We start from the raw sequence: 19,829 nt of genomic DNA on the forward strand, positions 1-19,829 counted from the left end.
CGGTGCAGGTTGGCTTTAGAACGATCCGCGCGCACTTGGGTTGCGGTTGACATTGGGGGTCAGGCTTTTTTTGGGGTCTCTTGCAACCGGTTTGTATGCAAGCGAAATATGCGCCGCCGTATTGCATTCCTGCGCAACTGTCTGCTCTGGTTTGATCCGCTTAAATTGCGCATTACGAGGGGGGCTGGTCCCCGGTTGGTGGATGATAGATACGCTGGAAATTCGAAAAACACCGCCAATTTTCGTGGGGGCTCGCTTACGGAAAGAGAAAGTTGTACACACCCACCAAGGTCTGCTGGACGTCATTACTGCGATAGTCGTCCTTACGGGTTGAGATTGATTCTTGGTTTGGGGACAGAACAGATTCAGTATAAAAGTGGCCGATTTGTGACAATTTGGTATCATTCGTTGAGAACAGCTCAATTTACCACAGTTACATCGAAATGGCATTCAAAGTAAGCAAAACTTAAATTTGTAATATTTACAAAACATACTTATTGTACATCTTTCACAGTTTGTCCTGTTGGCCACTTTGGTCGCCGCTGCCAGCGCTGGTCTGATCCCACAGCACGGATATGCTTCCTCCCATCAAACCATCCAACACCACGCCGCTCCGGTTCACCACGTGGCCGCTGTCCATGCCGCTCCGGTTCACCACGTGGCTGCCATCCACGCTGCTCCAGTCCATCACACGATCGTGAAGGAAGTCGAGCACCACGCTCCGGCCAACTACGAGTTCTCGTACGCCGTCCACGATGAGCACACCGGAGACATCAAGAGCCAGCACGAGACCCGCCACGGAGATGAGGTCCATGGCCAGTACAGCCTGATCGATTCCGATGGTCACCAGCGTATCGTCGATTACCACGCCGATCATCACTCCGGATTCAACGCCGTCGTCCGTCGTGAGCCAACCCACGTGAAGATCGCTCAGCCAGTGCACAAGGTCATTGCCCAGCCCGTCCATGTCCATGCCGCCCCAGTTGCCCATCACTCGTACTCCCATGCTGCCCCAGCTATCGCTTACACTTCCCAGCACCATGTTGCCCCAGTTGTCCACAGCACCCAGCACATTGGACATGGTCTGTCTTCGGGATATCATTACTAAATGCCAATCCTACTAGCGAACTGAACCTGTAAATAGTGTTAGGAAATGTACTGCTACCAACATGTTGTTCAATATACATAATTTTAAAATGATTAATTTTGTTGTTTGAGCTTTAGTTCATTATGCTTAAAAAATAACAGTCATTATTGGTGTTGTCTCTGAAGCTTATGTTGTACATTAGTTGTACATATTTGCCAAATTTGCATGATCCTACTTAATAAGGTCAACAACTTTCTTATTCGTTGAGTAATTGATACGACAAATAAGAAACTTGACTTAAGGCTGGGATTTTAAGTAAAATTGCTCGCCCAATTTGATGGCGTTCTAAACATTCCAAAAACGACTTAATTTGTTTTTAGGTATTTTTCGTTCGAAATTTTTTCGTTTTTTGCAATTTGAAAAGGTGAAATTTTGATGAAACCGATTTTTTTTTTCGAATTTGTTGATTAGTGTCATCTGATAGCCTTCATTATTCAACTCGCGATTTCCTTGAAAGACTTGGTTCGATTTCAATGTTAAAAATTGAACTTTCATGAAATTTCCTGGTCTAAAAATTATAAAAAAAAATTAGATTTTTTTTTAAATTATGCTCAACATTTTAACAATCTAAAATATTTGTTTTTAGTCTTTTCATACTTATAGTTTCTAAAATTCAAAGCGCAAATGTTTTAATTTTTTTAATATTGAAAATGTTAATAAAATGTACTTTTTCTTACTTTTTACTCTTCTTACTTTATCAAATCTTTGACTTTTCTTTCTAAACTTTCAATTTCTCAGAAGTTTAAAAAGTGTCTTTGTACAGAGATGCTGAGCTCTTAGTAGCTCCCTCCTGTCCTATCGATTTGTTTTGAATTTCTTCTTACTTTGTACTCTTTCACGGTGGGTAAGAAGGGGATTATTATGCAACTTGCATGCACCTCGGAAATTCCTTTTGGAGGTTGTTGGGGGGACTATTCTGAGTCAGAAAAATCGATTCCCAAAATATTCTGTCGGTGAAAACTGATTTTATCTCGATTTGAAGTTAAAAAACCTAATATATCACCTAAAACCTCAAAAATACGTCTAAAATCTCGGTCTAACTCTGGAAAAAGATGTAAATTTTCATCAAAATATCAATTCTTAGTTCCCAAAATATATTCCTGACATAGTACACCTTAAATCGGTCCATTACTTGAGTCCCAGCGTCATGAGAAGGTGTAAAATAGTGTTTTTTCTTTAAAAATATTTTCAAATTGCTCTGGTAAATAAACTATCATGTCTGAATTCAAAAACTAATGTGCAAGGATCTGTCCTACATGCCAATGATGTTGAAGATAAACGCATTAGTGTCTAAAGTGCCTCAAAATCTACATTTTTGAAAAACCATGTTTTTTACTGGTTAAATCCCAATTAAAATTAAAATGCAAAGCGACAGCTCCTATTAAGTTCAATCAAGCTCATATTTGGGATTTGAGCTCAGTACGCCCACCGGAACCAGCCCCTGAATGCCCGCCAAAAAGTAATTTTTGTTACATCCTACTGAGTATGATCGTAGTAGCTGTTTATAACAGGAATGAGTTAAATATCGAAGAATTTTGAAAATTGGCAACAATTTTCCCACTAAAATAGACATAACTTTACTGAAAATGGATAAAATGTCATACTTTTTTCTGCAAAATTGTTCTTCATTTTGTTTGCAACAATGCTACCACATTAGTTTTTGAATTCAGACACGGCAGTTTATTTACCAGAGCAAATTGAAAATATTTTTTTAGAAATAACACTATTTTACACATCCTGATGACGCTGGGTCTCAAGTCATGGACCGATTTAAGGTGTACTATGTCAGGAATATATTTTGGGCACTAAGAATTGATATATTGATGGAAAATTACATCTTTGTCCAGAGTTAGACCGAGATTTTAGACGTATTTTTGAGGTTTTAGGTGATATATTAGGTTTTTTGACTTCAAATCGAGATAAAATCAGTTTTCACCGACAGAATATTTTGGGAATCGATTTTTCTGACTCAGAATAGTCCCCCCAACAACCTCCAGAAGGAATTTCCGAGGTGCATGCAAGTTGCATAATAATCCCCTTCTTACCCACCGTGTCTTTGTTACGATTGTCCACGCTCTATACAAAATATATTTTTATATATGGACAATTTCCACGTGGTTTGTATGACCACTGACCAGGCCCCACTACTAGTTATGGAAAATGGTTTATTTTGGCAAAAGAATGCATGGACAAAGTTCAATATAAATATTAAAAATATAAAACTATACATTTCTAAATTAGTTCCGAAATGAGTTTCGCACTTTATATTGACTATTGATTGACTCATCAGCAATTTAACGTATAATTACAGTTCGAAAAAAGTGATGAGCGGCCAATTGGATATGGATATTTGGATATGTCGGACAATGATCCGACACATTTAACGCCACCTTTTGGTGAAATTTTAAAATATGCTTTTCCCCATACATTTTTTTAAATTTTTCCATACGAACTTCAACGATAAAAAGCTATCCTTAACGATTTTGCTCAAAATTTTGACAGTTACTACGCCCCAAGCACTTTTCTTGACAATATTAATAATTGCAGTACATCCGAGAGCACCCGAAAATGTATTGAAAAAAAATAAGCGGCCAGCCCTACTGCGTTGTGATTACCACGGAGAGGATTCTGAGAACGGATCACATTTCACAGAATCTACAGGGGAGGAAGGATGCGTGGACATTAGCGTGGCTCACGGATATATGAAAAAGACAAAAGTGTTCAATTCCAAACACCTCGACCGGATTTTTGTAGCAATATGGCCCCAAAACATAGCCTGAAATTTTGAGCGCATTTGGTTAAGGTTTAGAACTTCCACCATTGACCTGAAGTTATAAAGAAATTTCAATAAATTTAATTTATTTATTTTCAACTTTTTAACTCTTCTTCGAGTATATTTTCCTATGCCCTATGAATTTTTCTCAAAGAAGTGGTTTCTTATAGGTTTTGATCCGGGGAACAACTTTGTAGAACATCACAAAGCGCTAGGAATTAATCCCGGAAAAATACAGGCAAATTTTCAGAGCACGTTAAAAAAAATTCCTAGCTCCAAAAAATATCCTGTATCTTTTCAGGATCAATTCCTAGCGCTTTGCGATGTTCTACAAAGTTGTTCCCCGGATCAAAACCTATAAGAAACTTGAGAATAAGAAAATTTGATTGGGTTTTGGGAAACTTTATCTAAGAAGAGGTTAAAAGTGAAAATTTCCCATAGTAAATCTTTAAAAGTTCCATACTAACTTCAGGTCAATGGTGGAAGTACTAAACCTTAACCAAATGCGCTCAAAGTTTCAGGCTATGTTCTGGGGCCATATTGCTACAAAAATCCGGTCGAGGCGTTTGGAATTGAACACTTTTGACTTTTTCATATATCCGTGAGCCACGCTAGTGGACATGCCGTACCAAACGCTCCGGTTTATGATTGCATTTGTTGTGTAGAGTGTCTGTTAAGTGTAAAAATATACAGTTATGTATAAAATATAGTATTTAATCATTTAAAATAAAATATAGTGCAATAATATTTCATTTTGCATGTTTCAATACATCATTTGTCATTTAATAAATTACCTTTATACCAAGCTGAATCATTTAAAAAATAAGCATCTGGATTTGTCCAAGGGATCATTCACAAACACCACAATCAAAAAATTTCCCATGCGTGTGCCCCCCCTTATGTCAGTGCCTGGTCACGCTACTGATACCAGTATTTTAAATTATTCATAAAATAATGTATCTTTCGCAATTCAGTGATTGCTAATGTAGTAGGTTCTGCATTTACAAAAAGGATAACTTAAAACTAACTTACAAACTATATAAAGAGCGGATACAAACGCACGTTGATAGCTCCATTGAAGCGCTGATTAGTGTTGAACTCTGATTTTTTTGCAGCAAAAGTCTTCCCTTACTTTCTTGTAATATAAGAATTTGAAAAGCTAATTTCAAAAAAACTTTAATCAATGACTAGTAAAAGTTAGTAATCGGCAAACCCTTCAATCAAGCAATAAAAATAAGCAAAGCAGTTTACTTAAACAAATTTGTACGTTTATTTCATTTGAATTCTTCTAGATTGCGTTGCATCGGTATTTTTTTAAATTTAGTACTGGCTGTTGTGGCTGATCTGGCTGATGTGGCTGGTGGCATGATGTCCATGTCCATGGCCGCTGGTGTAGGCAACCGGGGCAACATGGGAGATGGTAGCATGGGCCACTGGGGCAACATGGTGCTGAGAAGTGTACGCGACAGCTGGGGCAGCATGAGAGTACGAATGATGGGCAACTGGGGCAGAATGATGCTGGGAAGTGTAAGCCACAGCTGGGACAGCATGCGAGTACGAGTGATGAGCAACTGGGGCGGCATGAACATGGACGGGCTGGGCAATGACCTTGTGCACTGGCTGGGCGATCTTCACGTGGGTTGGCTCACGACGGACGACGGCGTTGAATCCGGAGTGATGATCGGCGTGGTAATCAACGATACGCTGGTGACCATCGGAATCAACCAGACTGTACTGGCCATGGACTTCATCGCCGTGGCGGGTCTCGTGCTGGCTCTTGATGTCTCCGGTGTGCTCATCGTGGACGGCGTACGAGAACTCGTAGTTGGCCGGAGCGTGGTGCTCGACTTCCTTCACGATGGTGTGATGGACTGGAGCAGCGTGGATGGCAGCCACGTGGTGAACCGGAGCGGCATGGACAGCGGCCACGTGGTGCACCGGAGCGGCATGATGCTGCTGGAAGGTTTGGTGGGACGAAGCGTGTCCGATGTGTCCATGCTGAGGGATCAGTCCGGCGCTGGCGGCAGCGACCAGGGTGGCGAAGAGAACGAACTGTAAGAAAATTGATTAGTTTTTATGGTTGGTTTAGAGAAAATGTTTTCATACTTTGAATGCCATGTTGGTATGAATATTGTTGATTGTACTTGCAATCGCTGAATGATGCTCAGGATAGCGATTCCAGGTCTTTTATATCCCAAGAAAAGTTACAATTGGAACAAGAATCTATCCTGTAACTCTGACTCGTAGTCCTTGTAACAACTTTCCATTTTATTACATGCAACATCCCAGCCCACATCGAGCCCCCAAAATTTGGCTCCGCTGACATTGTTGAAACAAGTTGCTTCCATTGTAAAAGTACGCGTTGATCAGATCGGTTCAATTAATTTAGGTTCTCGCCTTGTCACGAGTTGGAATCCGGAATTTGGTGCGTTGCTCGTTAGTTTCAATCTAATTTCGATCAAAGCCTTCCGGCTAATGATTTAACCGCCCAAATCGGGAGTGTGTCGAACCTATAAAAGTATTTTATTATTGCTCAATTTATCGCGATTGGCGATAGTAATTGCGGCCACCGTTAAAGTATTGAATTACAGCCCCGGTCCCAATGTCGGCGACGGTGGTTGATGCGTATTGCTGCAGTTTTGCCGAGGCGGTGGTCAAAACGAGCCGAAATAACTGGTCCATTTACCAAGTGGAGCAGCTTGATTCATCAACGCAGCGCGCGAGGACATGCATTAATCGGTACATTGGATTTGTCTGTTTATTGCGCTACTTATCGGTGTCAACGAGGTTGTCGTTCTTGCGGCCCACCAACCAACTCTAACCAGGTGAGCAAATCAACGGGTGCTTGAACACGACGACGATGCCGGTTCTTTGGCCGGTGTGGTGCAACCTGCAAATGCATTTTTCAATTGGGTGGAAGAACTCGTTATTAAAAAAATAAGGGTGACACTCACAGAAGTGCGTATGACGAAAACTCAATTTCCCACCGTAAAAAAGAGTTCTTGGCAGGTTTATGGAAACCCGTCACGGTTTGCACCGGAGTGTGCCGATTTGGTTTGGTTTGTATTTAAACCGCAGGTCCTGGTCGAATGGGTATGATTGAGCGATCAGCTTCCAAGTCTAACGGTACCTGAGGATTAGTACGAGCTTAGCAGCAAACATAGAAATGGCATTCAAAGTGAGTCTTCTGAATATGAGTGAAGATCAACAATATTAACTAATAAAAACCCTTCTCCCATACAGTTCATCGCCCTGACCACCCTTTTGGCGGCCATCGCCGTTGGAGCCCTTCCCCAGCACGGACACGCATCCTCGTATCAGAGCATCCAGCTGCACACGGCTCAGCATCACGTTGCTCCGGTGCATCACGTGGCCGCTGTCCATGCCCTTCCGGTTCATCATGCCATCGTGAAGGGTGTCGAGCATCACGCCCCCGCCAACTACGAGTTCGCGTACTCCGTGCACGATGGTCACACCGGAGACATCAAGAGCCAACATGAGTCCCGCCACGGAGATGAGGTCCATGGCCAGTACAGTCTGCTGGACGCCGATGGCCACCAGCGTATCGTCGATTACCATGCCGATCACCACAACGGGTTCACCGCCACGGTCCGTCGGGAACCGACCGGAGTGAAGATCGCTCAGCCGGTGGCCAAGGTCATTGCCCAGCCCGTCCATGCCTATGCGCACCACGTGGCGGCTCCGGTTATCCAGGCCACGCACCATTATGCTCCAGTTGCTTACCACAGTGCTCCGCTGGCGTACCATGGAGGTCATGGAGGACATGCCACCAGCCATATCAGTGTGCAGCATTATTAGAGCAATAGTTTCCTGTTTTCCAGTTGGGACCTGATGGATTTACAAGCAAGTGTGTGATTGATGCAGAAAATGAAGTTCCCTGTTGCGGTGGATATAACTTACAGCTAATACTTAAGCATCTCTTATGCAACTGATTTGCTTAAAAGAAACTTAAAATGTATATAATATAAATATAAAAAATATAAAATGATTTTTATTATCATTGCACTCAAAAAAATTAGTTCGCGTAAACGTGAACAGCGTTCAAGCCAACGGGAACCAGGAAGAAAACTGTTCACTTTCATGGTGCAATGCACTATAAAAGTTGAACAGTTTTCTTCCTGGTTCCCGTTGGCTTGAACGCTGTTCACGTTTACGCGAACTCATTTTTTTGAGTGTGGTTAGGTTAATTCAAATAATTATTCTCATTGTAGGGTGTGTCAAGATAGCCTGACAAGATTGAAACTTCTTTCTTGAATATAAAGAGTGACAACAATGCACGGTTTTCCTTGTTTTTGCCTTTCTTACTAAAGAAAGGTATAGGTTTTACTTTATGGCTGGACGTCATTTTCATCTTCGTAAATAAGACGATACAGCATGAATACTAATCGGAAAAATCGCTAAAATATCACACTGCATTGATTTTCGACGTTCTATCGATTCATCTTGACAAAACTCGTCTATCTCTAACCCTCGAATTTTGAGAAAATAAATTCCGTGGAGATCGAGTGATGTTCGTGTGTGGTGGAAAACACATCATTAATAATACCTTGCTTTCATCATAAGATTTTTTGTATCATGTCACTTTCTTTTGTGCTGATGTTATAAATAAACAAAGTCGATGTTATGAATTGAAAGTAGTTATATTCTTGAGTAAGAAAGGCTCTATCTCACCCCTGGTGGGATTAAATCGGGTTTTTTGTTGAATATCTCAGGATTGAAATCGAATTTTGGGGATCTGGGAAGGTCAAACGTTGAGGCATTGTGAGCTGCGTAAAATGGCGTTCTTTAATCAATTTTTCCATCAAATAAAAAAAGTATATAAATTGAAATTTCAAGCCTAGGTTTCAACATTTTTATGAAAAACGTGTTTTAAAATGCATTTTACAAACGTACAGTTGCTTTCCAATCATTAGTTTTGAAAATATCGAAGTATTGACGGAATTTTTTTTCGCAAAAAAAAAACTTTTCTTGGGACTGTTCATCGGTATTTCATGAAAATTTAAGAGCGAGTTTTTCACCGATGTGAAACAGGTCGTATCGAGGTGCTCCGATTTGGATGAAACTTTCAGGGTTTGTTTGTCTATACATGAGGTGAACTCATGCCAAATATGAGCCCTCTACGACAAAGGGAAGTGGGGTAAAACGGGCATTGAAGTTTAAGGTCCAAAAAGCATGAAAAATCTTAAAATTGCTCGCATTTCCGTAAAACTTTATCAATTCCAACTCTCTTAGATGCATTCGAAAGGTCTTTTGAATCCCTTCAAAATGTGGTATAGACATCCAGGATTGGTTTAACTTTTTCTCATAGCTTTTGCAAATTACTGTTGAAAATGGATTTTTTTAAAATCTCAATAACTTTTGGCAACAGCCTCCAACACCCATACTCCCATAGGTCAAAAGTTAGGGAATTTCATGGACTATAAGCCTACGGTATTAACTTTTTGGCCAATCGCAGTTTTTCTCATAGTTTTACGATTTTTCTTGAACAAACATTTTACAACGTTAGTTTTTGCCCTGTAGGCCTCCATAGTGGCACTTTTTGGTCTCAATTTTGTCATATTCGGAATCCTCAGAAAATTTTACATTAGATTGAGGTGTTGGAATTTTGAATTTTATTGGAAAAAATGCCATTTAGAATTAATTAAAATATTATTTAGAATTTTGTCGGATTAGGGGTAAAACAAGTTTTCGCCTACTTGATACAGCATTTGAGGTATTGATTATAGGGTAAATAAGATCTATTTCTTTTTTCAAAAATGTTTTTTGAAATTATTTTTTAAATCAAAATTACAACTCTAATACTTCTAACTTACGTGAAATTGACCGAGGATTCCGAATATGACAAAATTGAGACCAAAAAGTGCCGTCTTCTTGGCCTACAGGGCAAAAACTAACGTTGTAAAATGTTTGTTCTAGAAAAATCGTAAAACTATGAGAAAAACTGCGATTGGCCAAAAAGTTAATACCGTAGGCTTATAGTCCATGAAATTCCCTAACTTTTGACCTATGGGAGTTGGAGGCTGTTGCCAAAAATTATGAAGGTTTTAAAAAAATCCATTTTTAACAGTAATTTGCAAAAGCTAAGAGAAAAAGTTAAACCAATCCTAGATGTCTATAGCACATTTTGAAGGGCTTTAAAAGACCTTTCTAATGCATCTAAGAGAGTTGGAATTGATGAAGTTTTACGGAAATGCGAGCAATTTTATGATTTTTCATGTGTTTTGGACCTCAAACTTCAATGCCCGTTTTACCCCACTTCCCTTTGTCGTAGAGGGCTCATATTTGACAGGAGTTCATCTCATGCATAGACAAACAAACGCTGAAAGTTTCATCCAAATCGGAGCACCTCGATACGACCTCTAGAACAAACCGAGCAGAATCTACAAATACTGCCTCTTAAAATGTTTTCAAAGGAGTGCAAACATGCTAAATATAATTATAAACGAGGGAAAATGCATTTTAACTGGTTTTTAGTTGATTAAACTTTAATTTTTATTAAAACTTAGAAGTTTTTCGACAACATATTTTTTTGCCCTCCTGATTATTCAGGCCAACTTTGAAGGGGGGGCGACATTAACTTTGAAAAATATTTGCAACGCCCTTGTTTAAAAAATAGAAAATAAAAAAAACTTCAATTTTTAGTGAACACAGTTCAAACTGAAAGACATTTAAATATAGTGTCTTTTTGAGCATTTTTAGACAACAATCAAGGTTTTTTGTTCATAAGTTTCACTATTTTAAGAAATTGATAATTTTGTTTTCTTGTTTTCTTGCACGATTTTTCAGTTTAAAAATATCGATTTAGAATTTATAAGAATTAAATTCAAACACGAAACATGTTGTTATAATATGACAAAATTTGATTTCAAGCTCATTTTTTTAATGCAGACAATCAATTGGCCAGACATAGAACTATTTTGAAAAAGCGTCGCGGGCCGGATGAAATGGCTTCACGGGCCGGATCCGGCCCGCGAGCCGTACGGTGGGCAGGCCTGATTGAAATGAACAGCATTTTTATTCGTTGTATTATGAAACTTGGTTATTTGAAAAAAAATTAACTTCCATCGGATGGGGAAGTAAAACGTCAGTCCCGGCCTTGGTTGTTGTTAGGCCGTTCCTCCCGTAGAATCGCTGGAAGCGGTTGGACTTTTAATCCAAAGGTCGTCAGTTCGTACCCTGGAGTGGAAGGTTCCTTGGAGTAGAAATAGATTTGGGTGCTCTCTCCATTCAAGCCTTTGGACTCCGAGAAGAAACTTGCAAAAGAGACAACAAAAGACCTAGGGATCGTTATTGTGGATGGTTTGATTGCAAAAACAATAATTTTGAGTATTTTCGTGAAGCATTGCATTTGCATTGCAAATACGTATGTTTGTAAAAATTATCATGTAATTATAATTGCAATGGATAGCTCGATATGAAGTTTTGAACAGTTTGATGACTTGTGAATATTGAGACAAAATACATTTTTAATTTAAATAAGCAGCCTTGTAAATTGTATAGAGAAAAAGCGTTTATTGTGTTTATTTGTGTTTGCGTCTGAAACTTTTCGTGTATTTTTTATTATGAAACTAGGGTGTCATCCATAATGTATGTCACGCTAAAATCGGCCAAAATTAACCCCCCTACCCCTTATGTCATACTTTGTCACGCTTCGACCCCCCCCCCCCACTTGAAAAGTACGTTACGCTTTGTTGGATCCCCTCCCATCTTGATTTTTTGTACGATCTAGATTAAATTTCAATAGGTCCTATCTGGATAGAAAATCCATGACTCATAGGTTGTTTTGAAAATTTACTTTAGCAATTCGTCGCCATCGTGCTTACTTGTCGTACGTGCATTTTGGGCCAAATTGAGTTAAAAACGCCATTTTGTGCAGCTCATAATGCCTCATCTTTTGACCTTCACAGATCCCCAAAATTCGATTTCAATCCTTAGATATTCAATGAAAACCAAAAAAAGCTCCGAAAATTTTTGTCACTCTACATATAAAAGAAGTTTCAATCCTGTCGTGCTATCTTGTCACTCCCTGAAAATTGATGTAAGTGCGACAAAGGGCAAAGGGATTTCAGGTCAGGATGCGTTTGACGCACGTACAAGTTAGACTACCGTAAACATTTTTAATTATAACTCGGGACTCCAGCAACCAACTTCAACCAAACTTTGGGACAATGCACAGGATGGTCAGCCAAACAAAACGTGTTTGTTATTGTTTACATTGCGTGCTTTCGTTTTTGTTTATTCAAGGTCAAACATTAAAACGCGTTTTTCTCGGAACGTCAAAATGGCGGGTGCGACATGATAGCACAGGGTTACCAGGTCAAAATTTGAAAAATCTGGCAAAATATCGACGAAAAATCTGGAAAAATCTGGCAGACGAAAATTTTACAATTGTGAATGGCGAAGGGGAGGCCGGATATGAATTGATTCAAAATTTTGTAGAATTCAATTCAGAATTCAGGTTTAACTGATTTTATGACCTTAAAAAAGTTGAATTTACATCTTCTTTTTGTAAAACATATTCTACTTTTATTTGATTTTCTATTAAATACGTTCATTTTAATCAACAATTTTGTATAAGATGAGCATAAAGTGAAAAATCTGGCAAAATCTGTCAATATCTGGCACAGAGAAGGGTAAATCTTTATTCTGGCTGACACTTCAAAAATCTGGCATTCCCAGATTTATCTGGCAACCTGGCAACCCTGTGATAGCACGACGACGTCGAATTGTTGTATGATTCAAGTATGACTTATAAATGTAGGATTATTTTTTTATTCGGAGTTCAATCGAGAAAGTTTTTTATTTTTGCAGGTTGTGTTTGGATTTTTTTTATTTTTTTCAAAGTATGATTTAAGCATCATTCATCAAAAATCAATTATCAAAATGTCTGTTTTTTTAAACCATGTATCGTGTTTCATTAATGAGTAAAGTTTGTCAAACATAAAACATTAAAAAAAATATATTTTAAGACTGAATTTTCAGTATTCAAGAAATAGTCTAGCATGACGTCACAGTATCACGGACCTCCCCTCCCCCCTTATCACACTTTCTTACGCTTGCGTCGTCCCCTCCCTTATGCACTGGATGCAACTTATGCACGTGGGTGTACAGATTACGGAGTAAAAGATGATCGAATTGTTCACCTAGCGCTCACATGTGTTTCGGGACCAAGTTGCCTGCGGGTATGGGGATCATACATACATACATACATACAACTGCTATTGTCAGCAAATTGGAAGAAAATGGCTCATGTGTTTGAAATTCAATACCAAACAAACCAATTACTTACTCTAACGGACAGTGAACAGCAGGTAACGTTCACTTTCGAAATGATGCCTTGACAGATTAAGAAACATGATACTCTCAATGGTCTACGTTGAAAATGGTCACTAGAACTATCCCGCTGTTTTGAATATAAAAGATGAGCTTCTAGAACAGCAATGCATCAGACAGCTCAGAGATTTTCCGGTAGCATCTTCAAAGAAGTTAAATCAAACCCAAAAATGGCAGCAAAGGTATAAAATGCGCTTAAAAGATCTTCTAGTTTTAATTTGAGCTACATTTCCAGTTCATCCTTTTCTGTGCCCTGGCTGCCGCGGCCAGTTCCGCCATGATTCCCGTGAGTCGTCAAAGCCAACAACAGCACCATCAACAGCTGCAGCAACACTCCCGACACCAGCAGTATCGATCCGAGCCCCAGGATGATGACGGTGCCCAGGACCCGGACTACACCTTCTCGTACTCGGTTCTGGACAGTTGGTCCGGTGATGTGAAGAGCCAGCAGGAGAGTCGCCAGGGTGACCAGGTGCGCGGTCAGTACCGGATGCTCGAGTCGGACGGAACCGAGCGGATCGTGGACTACAGCGCCGACGACCGAAACGGATTCAACGCCATCGTTCGTCACCAACCGCAGACGGCCGTCGTAGGGCGGGTCATCCCCGTAGCCCATGCCATCCGGGCGATTCCGATTGCCTCGGCTGCTGACCGCGTGGCCCCACTTTACGCCACCTCGAACTCGCGCATGGTCAAGTACTACGACACCCCGCTGATCATCGCCAATCGAATTCGTCACAATTGAGGGGGGAATAAATGAGGTGGATTTGTCGAATGCTGACCATGGCTTGTGAAGACTGACTGTGAAGTGTTTAACGATAATTGACAACTGTGTGTGTTCTGTAGGTTTAAGTCGCTAATAAAAACTGCCCCATGAGCGTTGAACTTGAACCTGGCAAAAGTTTTTATTTTATTTGTTAGCTAAAAACTATGTAACAAAACGGGTCAATTTTGCGGATTTTGCCGGATTTCCATCGAAACATTCATTCAGATGATTTTAGAAAATTCCCCTTAGCCAAATATCGTCGAAAAATTTCGCTCTTGTAATGATCCTCCAAACATCCATTCCAATTAAAACTGATAAATTACAAATATAAGGAATTTTCAAATATGATTGTATTCAAATATTTCAACAATTGAGTGCTTGAATTATGCTTAAAAAGTTTGAATCTGCTGTTAGAACTCCAAAAAAACTTCTTTGGCTTCAAATTCGACATGAAACATACTATTATTTTAGTAAAATACAGACCTTCCATAAAGTAAGAAGAAGAAGTTTGATTAGAATGGTACAGTTTGGTCCATGATTCCAACAGAGTAGCCTTCTACTAGTGTCCAATTAGTAATATAATCAATTCTGACCTACCACGACTGGTTCCAGATTTTCTAGGGAAGCGATTCTCAACGGGGATACCGAGCCTACTTGATTTTCATGGCAGGGGGTACCAGCTTAGAAGAAGGTTAAGAATCGCTGCTCTAGGGGAAGAATTGGTCTCTTTGGTCCAGTCAAACTTCATGATTTTTCAAAACTAACTTTCAAGATCCAATCCCTGGCTGTCTTGCAAAACGTCGTAACGGCCATCGCGACCACCGACACTTAGTTGATTTTGTCTCTGGAACAAATAAAAATATCAGGACTTGTAGATGAACAATTCAAAGCATTTTTGAATTTAATAATTCGTAAATCAATCGAAAAACGGCTTTGTTTACAACTGGCGCTTACGACCTTTTGAAAAATAATCCTGGAAATAAAGAGCTACGGAAACTCTTTTTAAGAATAAATTTTGAATAAAAATAATTTCGTGCCGAAAATAACAAAAAAAAAACATCTTGTTCTAAAAAAAAATAAAATTTGCACAATTTCACTGAAATTTACACCAGAGCTATGCCAAAGACGCCTACTTCAATTGAAATTATTTGGCGTTGGTGGAATACTATTTTTTTGAATGAATACAACAGTGTACCTAGTAGAATAAACGAGTACTATTTTACATAAGTTTTATTTCATAATTCCTGGGAATTCAAAATCTTTCGAAATTCTTTCAAATCGTACTGTAACTCGTAAAAAATAGAAAAAGAGATTGCTTAACAGATAGGAAATTGCTTTAAAAAATGGTTAGATCTCCTTCCTCAGTGTTGCTAAAAAACCCCGATTTAATACCATTAGAGGTGAATTAGAGCCTTTCTTACAAATTGATGAAACTCCGAAAAATATATTGATGCAATTAATTTTTCAGAAACATAATGATACCACCCAGTGAGAATTTGACCTGAAACTTCGAATCTTTTTAGACTAAACCTCGAATGCATTTTTTTTTAATTTCAGAAGAACATTATGGGTCGCAAGATAATTATATTTAATTAAGAAAAACTTATTGGATAGACAATTTATTAGCAAACAATAAAGGGTACTCAGTCTTTAATGTTAGTCTATGATTAACATAATAAAATATGTATCGATATTGCACTATGTCGATATATTATGAGAAGCCAGAAAGAACACTTTCACGCGCAGCGTAATACGCGCAAGCGTTAATGTGCTGGCGTTTATGCTTCGACTTGACGACTTGTCGATCTTTCGAGCGAGAACGAGCCGGGACTTCGAATTTGATGTGCAGTATATGATTCTGTATAAAACCAGAAATTTAATGGGAAACAATAGGGTAAAAATAAGACGCAAAACACTAATATGGTTATATATCTGGAAATACATTTTGGAAAAGCTTCAAATTTTGGGCCCAAGCAGTTTATGGCGCATGTTTTCGAATGGCTTTTTGTTTGAAACTGAATTCTTCTAATTTGATAGTGTTATCTGTAACATTGTCCAAAAAATACCTCTAAAAATGGCTTTGACCACATTTACTGGTCGAAAATTGTGAATCGAAAAATAAAATGTTCGTCTCTGACCCCACGGCTGCAAATCTGCAATATAAAAAATGTGGGTTTTACCTTCAATTTAGTAATAGGATTCGAAAAAATCGTCATAAACTGCTTGTGCAAAAATTTTGAAGCTTTTCTAAAATTTAATTTCCAGTGATTCAGCCATATTTGAGTTTTACGTCTTATACCCTAATTTTAATTATTAAATTTTTGGTTTTATACAGCAATACCCCACGAAAACAGCAATTCTTTATGTAAACTAATGTCAAAAACATAAACAATGAATTTTAAAACCCGCCGTTTGACATGCATGATTTTTCAAACCCGCCAAACAAATCGCAGCAAACTTGGTTGCGATGGAACTAAACATAGGGGAACTATACCCTTTTTCAGCCTATTTCTATTATCGGCCTATCAGCACTTTGATCACAAATTACAGCTTTCATAAAGTGTTTTTGACTGTTCCAAAGTAATAAATAGCTCAAATAAAAGTGAGCAAGCAACTCTCCATTGTTGATACATCTGAAAATGTTGATTTAATAGCGGAAAACGGTAAAAGTGATGAGAATTGGTCGAACGGCTTAGGGTGATTAAAATGGGTATATTTCCCCTATTGTCAAATATTTTCTGTTTACATCTAACGCGAATCCATTGTCACGTTTTCCTAAAGCTTAATTCTAACGGTCTAAACCTGGATTTGAGTTGGAAAAGGTTTGTAGGAGTTCACTTTGTATTTTATCAAACCCTGAAGGGTTTGGCGTGTGATAAAATAACTAGTATCTTTGCAGTTTCACCCTGCTGAAAAAAGTATTTTGAATGTAACTTGCACGGCAATGGTTTGGACAGTTATTCTCAGCACTAAACACTAAGAACATGGTCAATTCGAAGAGTACGAGGCTATAAACACAGCTTGCGAGGGGCAGAAGAAAATGTTCCGGAATCTTTTATTGGAAATTTACAGTGCAGTCATGATCCGCACGACTTTATCAACAGTATATCGATGAATAGTAGTTTGAAGATCGATCCCCTGTTAAAAAAAAAACACAAAAAATATAAAAATAAAAACCATGAAAAACCCCTTCAATTTTATTGAATTCAAAGAAAACAAATAAATACGGTTTTATTTAAAACAATTGACTATATTTATCGAATCTTGACGTACAACTCAACAATTTTTTTTTAATATACATTTTGCTACCTTCTCCAAAGGTCTAAGCCACTTCATATGCGATTTTTTTGGCTGCCATCATCTAAACTCCAAGGGATATCGAAACTTTCAGCCTTGCACCGGTTCTCAAACCGAATCAACCGGTCCTACCAAAATCCCGAACTGAATTACTGAATTCGGAACAAATATCCGTTTCTACCGCTCACAAAACCGTGGCGCTGATGTCGGAACGAAGCTCTCCAGCATCAGGGAAGCGAATGTCGTTTGCGTTCTCCGTCAGTTAACCGGAGGCGGTTACAGGGCCGTTTTAAACATGATCCGGACGTTCCAACGATTTGAAGCGAAAGTATTTTCAAACCTGGGGAGGACGTGGTTAAATTATGCCGATTTAAGATAAAATAACTAAAGATCAATTTATTAAATACCAAACTTGAACCAAACTCAGGAAGTTCCACCAAACGAAAATTTCCAAACAACTAAAAAATAACCTGACAACGCCTAGTTTGCTACGATTAGTTTGGCGGGTTTTAAAAATCATGGATGTCAAACGGCGGGTTTTAAAAGTCATTGTTTATCTTTTTGACATTAGTTTACATAAAGAATAATCGCAAAAAAAGTTCTCCGATCGGGCTAAAAAAATTTCTGGGGGTTCCTTGGCCGAAATAATTAGACCCGTATTTTTTTTGTTTGGCCATTAGGGTAACCTACGCCGTGTTAGGGTGGTCCGAAAAATTGCAATTTTCGTCATTTTTCGCAAAAACCACTTTTTCCCTAGCTGTCCTAGTCGCAAAAGAAAGGTGATTAGTTTGGCTATATGGGAAAAATAGTAAGAAGTTTCAAAAATCCAGCTAAACATTTAAAAAGGTCGTATAAAAACTTAAAATGCTGTTTTGAAGGTCTCGGGACCAAAGGGCCTATGTCTGAAAATATTTTTATCGGATTCCTCGGAAAATTTCACATTACATTTAAAAAAAGGGTAAAGTTATGTTTTCAATACTCTGCGATACGATTTTTTGAAAATAAAAACTGGGCTTTTCGACGCGCCACGCGCAAAAATGGGAAAATGACGAAAACGGGAAAAATTTACTTATTTCACTAAAACTGCGATAACTTGAAAATTTCAGCGATGACCTATACATGTTAGGGTACCAAAATTTTCGTAATAGAAATACGCAAAAAATTCAAAGCTTTGATGGTCAAATTCTTACTGAGTGGTATCATTACGTTTCTGAAAAATTAATTGCACCAATATATTTGTTGGAGTTTCATAATTTTGTAAGAGAGGCTAATAAATCGGGTTTTTAAGAACAAAAAAGAAATTCAAGTAAATATCAAAAATCATTTTAAAACTCAATTTAATATCACCAGAGGTGAAATAGAGCCTTTTTTACAAAATGATGAAACTCCGACAAATATATTGGTGCAATTAATTATTCAGAAACAAAATGATGCCACCCAGTGAGAATTTGACATAAAGCTTCAAATATTTTTAGGCTAAACCTCGAATACATTTTTTTTAATTTCAGAGGTACATAATGGGCCACAAGGTATTAACATTTAATTAAGAAAAACATATTAGATTGACATTATTAGAAAAATATAAAGGGTACTCAGTCTTTTATTTTTTATTTGTCCGCCTTGTGGGCAGATATTGGGATTAGTTCACCTCGACCGTCCTAGCGACTATCTTTTGTGATTCCCTGTTATACTCTTAAGGCTGCAATTTTTGCTCGAATCTTATTGAGAAGAATCAAGCTATCTGTTTACAGTCTTTTTCCAATGCACATATACACTGGTAGAGTGCGCCTGAACGCAGTGCGTTGAAGCGTGGTTGTGCGAAAGGAAGAATTCTCCTCTCGTGTTTTTTGAGTCCGAACACTCATCGTATCTGTTAGCGCATCTTCAGCTAGTTGGCCAGTCAACTATCTTCCGAAGTGCACAGATCAGCTGAAGCTAAGTAGTTGTAGTTGACCTAGCGAAGGAGAAATGAGCAACTTTTGAAGAATTGTTGTGGCTCGCAGGCTGTTGATGTCCAACTTCAAATGATGAGGACGGACGGGGACTGGAGCGGTCCCTGTTGGCTATTTTTAGATCTCTCCCCTTTGTCATCAGTTTTTTCGGCTCTCTCGTATTGACCCGACTGTCGTCAGTTGGCATTGGAGCTCTTCGCCGAGTAGTCCATTTTTGACTAACTCGAGGTTTCTCCAAAGCGCAGACAGCAGGGAAAGAAAAACCTTTACTGATTTTGCGGGATGACCAAAGCTCCAAAGCTGCCACCCGAGGATTGAACCTCTGACTCAGTCTTTTATAGTGTTATCTGTAAAATAGTCAAAAAAATACCTCTGAAAATGGCTTTGACCACATTTACTGGCTGAAAATTGTGAATCGAAAAATAAAATGTTCGTCTCCGACCCCACGACTACAAATCTGAAATATAAAAAATGTGGGTTTTACGAGCGGTTTTCCAATGATGGAAGACTCAAATTTGTAAGAGCGGATACAGACATCGC

General features: G+C 38.6%; 4 protein-coding genes across 4 annotated transcripts; 3 read left to right on the forward strand and 1 right to left on the reverse strand.

Moving 5' to 3' along the window:
• The first annotated feature begins 298 nt into the window (after positions 1-298).
• Positions 299-1,204, forward strand: LOC120424901 (cuticle protein 8-like). The gene is made up of 2 exons (XM_039589191.2): positions 299-455; positions 515-1,204. Exons 1-2 carry the CDS (start codon positions 444-446, stop codon positions 1,106-1,108), a joined length of 606 nt encoding a protein of 201 aa, XP_039445125.1. The 5' UTR covers positions 299-443; the 3' UTR covers positions 1,109-1,204.
• A 3,961-nt stretch (positions 1,205-5,165) lies between these two features.
• LOC120424890 (cuticle protein 8-like) lies at positions 5,166-6,106 on the reverse strand. Its single transcript, XM_039589177.2, has 2 exons — positions 6,027-6,106; positions 5,166-5,972 (listed from the first exon to the last, which is right to left on the reverse strand). The coding sequence occupies exons 1-2, from the start codon at positions 6,036-6,038 to the stop codon at positions 5,241-5,243; spliced, it is 744 nt and encodes a 247-aa protein (XP_039445111.1). The 5' UTR covers positions 6,039-6,106; the 3' UTR covers positions 5,166-5,240.
• A 193-nt stretch (positions 6,107-6,299) lies between these two features.
• LOC120424918 (larval cuticle protein A2B-like) lies at positions 6,300-7,852 on the forward strand. The gene is made up of 2 exons (XM_039589212.2): positions 6,300-7,098; positions 7,164-7,852. The coding sequence occupies exons 1-2, from the start codon at positions 7,087-7,089 to the stop codon at positions 7,737-7,739; spliced, it is 588 nt and encodes a 195-aa protein (XP_039445146.1). The 5' UTR covers positions 6,300-7,086; the 3' UTR covers positions 7,740-7,852.
• Positions 7,853-13,314: 5,462 nt separating this feature from the next.
• On the forward strand, positions 13,315-14,165 carry LOC120424914 (cuticle protein-like). Its single transcript, XM_039589207.2, has 2 exons — positions 13,315-13,456; positions 13,510-14,165. Exons 1-2 carry the CDS (start codon positions 13,382-13,384, stop codon positions 14,017-14,019), a joined length of 585 nt encoding a protein of 194 aa, XP_039445141.1. The 5' UTR covers positions 13,315-13,381; the 3' UTR covers positions 14,020-14,165.
• The last annotated feature ends 5,664 nt before the right edge of the window (positions 14,166-19,829 follow it).

Source organism: Culex pipiens, chromosome 2, assembly GCF_016801865.2.
Source record: "Culex pipiens pallens isolate TS chromosome 2, TS_CPP_V2, whole genome shotgun sequence".
NCBI classification, from domain to species: Eukaryota; Metazoa; Arthropoda; class Insecta; order Diptera; family Culicidae; genus Culex; species Culex pipiens.